The sequence below is a fragment of the Palaemon carinicauda genome, chromosome 4 (assembly GCF_036898095.1).
Source record: "Palaemon carinicauda isolate YSFRI2023 chromosome 4, ASM3689809v2, whole genome shotgun sequence".
Lineage (NCBI taxonomy): Eukaryota > Metazoa > Arthropoda > Malacostraca > Decapoda > Palaemonidae > Palaemon > Palaemon carinicauda.
Window position 1 is genome coordinate 167,616,530 of NC_090728.1, and position 2,500 is coordinate 167,619,029.

The window sequence follows — 2,500 nt, forward strand, 5'->3', positions numbered from 1 at the left end:
AGTGAAGGGGAGAGGTGGTGTGTGGGAAGTGAAGGGGAGAGGTGGTGTGATGGAAGTGAAGGGGAGAGGATGTGTGCGGGAAGTGAAGGGGAGAGGAAGTGTGCGGGAAGTGAAGGGGAGAGGAAGCGTGCGGGAAGTGATGGAGAGAGGAATTGTGTGGGAAATGAAGGGACGAGGAGATGTGTGGGAACCAAAGGGGAGAGGAGAAATGTGGGAAGTGAAGGGGAGAGGTGGTGTGTGGGAAGTGAAGGGGAGAGGAAGTGTGTGGGAGGTGAAGGGGAGAGGAAGTGTGTAGGAAGTGAAGGGGAGAAGTGGTGTGTGGGAAGTGAAGGGGAGAGGAAGTGTGAAGGAAGTGAAGGGAAGAGGAAGTGTGCAGGAAGTGAAGGGGAGAGGAAGCGTGCGGGAAGTGATGGAGAGAGGAATTGAGCGGGAAATGAAGGGACGAGATGTGTGGGAACCGAAGGGGAGAGGAGAAATGTGGGAAGTGAAGGGGAGAGGTGGTGTGTGGGAAGTGAAGGGGAGAGGAAGTGTGTGGGAAGTGATGGGGAGAGGAGGTGTGTGGGAAGTGAAGGGGAGGAGGTGTGTGGAAGGTGAAGGGGAGAGATGTGTGGGAAGTGAAGGGGAGAGGAGATGTGTGAGAAGTAAATGGGAGAGGAGATGTGTGGGAAATAAAGGGGAGAGGAGGTGTGCGGGAAGTGAAGGTGAGAGGTGTGTGGGAAGAAACGGGGAGAGGAGATGTGTGGGAAGTAAATGGGAGAGGAGGGGTGCGGGAAGAGAAAGTGAGAGGTGTGTGGGAAGTGAAGGGGAGAGGAGGTGTGCAGGAAGTGAAAGTGAGAGGTGTGTGGGAAGTGAAGGGGAGAGGAGGTGTGTAGGAAGTGAAGGAGAGAGAAGGTGTGTGGGAAGTGAAGGGGAGAGAAGGTGTGTGGGAAGTGAAGGGGAGAGATGTGTGGGAAGTGATGGGGAGAGGAGATGTGTGGAAAGTAAAGTGGAGAGGAGTTGTGTGGGAAGTAAAGGGGAGAGGTGTGCAGGAAGTGAAGGCAAGGGGTGTGTTGGAAGTGAAGGGGAGAGGAGATGTGTGAGAAGTAAAGGGGAGAGGAGATGTGTGGGAAGTAAAGGGGGGAGGAGGTGTGCGGGAAGTGAAGGTGAGAGGTGTGTGGGAAGTGAAGGGAAGAGAAGGTGTGTGGGAAGTGATGGGGAGAGTTGTGTGTGAAGTGAAGGGGAGAGATGTATTGGAAGTGAATGGGAGAGGTGTGTGGAAAGTGATGGGGAGAGGAGGTGTGTGGGAAGTGATGGGGAGAGGAGGTGTATGGGAAATGATGGGGAAAGGAGATGTGTGGGAAGTGAAAGGGAGGATGAGTGTGGGAAGTGAAGGGGAGAGGAGATGTGTCGGAAAAGAAAGGGAGGAGGTGTGTGAGAAGGGAAGGGGAGAGGTGTGTTGGAAGTTTAAGGGGAGAGGAGATGTGTGGGAAGTGAAGGGGAGAGGAGATGTGTGGGAAGTGAAGGGGAGAGGAGGTGTGCGGGAAGTGAAGATGAAAGGAGTTGTGCGGGAAATGAAGGGGAGAGGAGATGTGTGGGAAGCAAAGAGGAGAGGAGAAATGTGGGAAGTGAAAGGGAAAGGAGATATGTGGGAAGTGAAGGGGAGAGGAGGTGTGTGGGAACCGAAGGGGAGAAGAGGTGTGTCGGAAGTGAAGGGGAGAGGTGTGTGGGAAGTGAAGGGGAAAGGTGTGTTGTAAGTGAAGGGGAGAGGTGTGTGGGAAGTGAAGGAGAGAGGTGTGTTGGAAGTGGAGGCGAAAGGAGATGTGCGGGAAGTGAAGGGGAGAGGAGATGTGTGGGAAGTGAAAGGGAAGAGAATTGTGGGAAGTGAAGGGGAGAGGTGTGTGTGAAGTAAAGGGGAAAGGTTTGTGGGAAGTGAAGAGGAGAGGTGTGTTAGAAGTGAAGGGAAGAGGAGATGTGTAAGAAGTGAAGGGGAGAGGAGATGTGTGGGAAGTGAAGGGGAGAGGAGTTGTGCGGGAAATGAATGGGAGAGGAGAAATGTGGTAAGTGAACGGGAGAGGAGAAATGTGGGAAGTGAACGGGAAAGGAGATATGTGGGAATTGAAGGGGAGAGGAGGTGTTTGTGAAGTGATGTGATGGGAAGAGGAGTTGTGTGGGAAGTGAAGGGAGAGGAGTTGTGTGGGAAGTGAAGGGGAGAGGAGGTGTGTGGGAAGTGAAGGGGAGAGGAGGTGTGTGGGAAGTGAAGGGGAGGTGTGTGGGAAGTAAAGAGGAGAGATGTGTGGGAAGTGAAGGGGAGATGAGGTGCGTGGGAAGTGAAGGGAAGTGTGTGGAAAGTGAAGGGAAAAGTGGCAGTAGAAGTAATAGGGGGGAAGTTGTGGGAAGTGATGATGAGGAAACGGGTGGGGAAAGTCGAACCTAATGGGGATACAGGACGTGCCAAGGGTGTGGTGGAAGTGAAGTTGGAAGGAAAGGGTCGGGAAGAGACAAGAGAAGTAAAGAAAGAAAG

General features: G+C 53.3%; 1 protein-coding gene across 1 annotated transcript in view; it reads right to left on the reverse strand.

Moving 5' to 3' along the window:
• The window catches only part of LOC137639745 (uncharacterized), a 23,762-nt gene that overhangs the window by 203 nt on the left and 21,059 nt on the right, over positions 1 to 2,500 (reverse strand). The window contains exon 2 of the mRNA XM_068371991.1: positions 1 to 2,500. This exon is cut by the window's left edge and continues 203 nt beyond it; it is cut by the window's right edge and continues 60 nt beyond it. Within this exon, the coding sequence (XP_068228092.1) occupies positions 1 to 2,500 (2,500 nt within the window).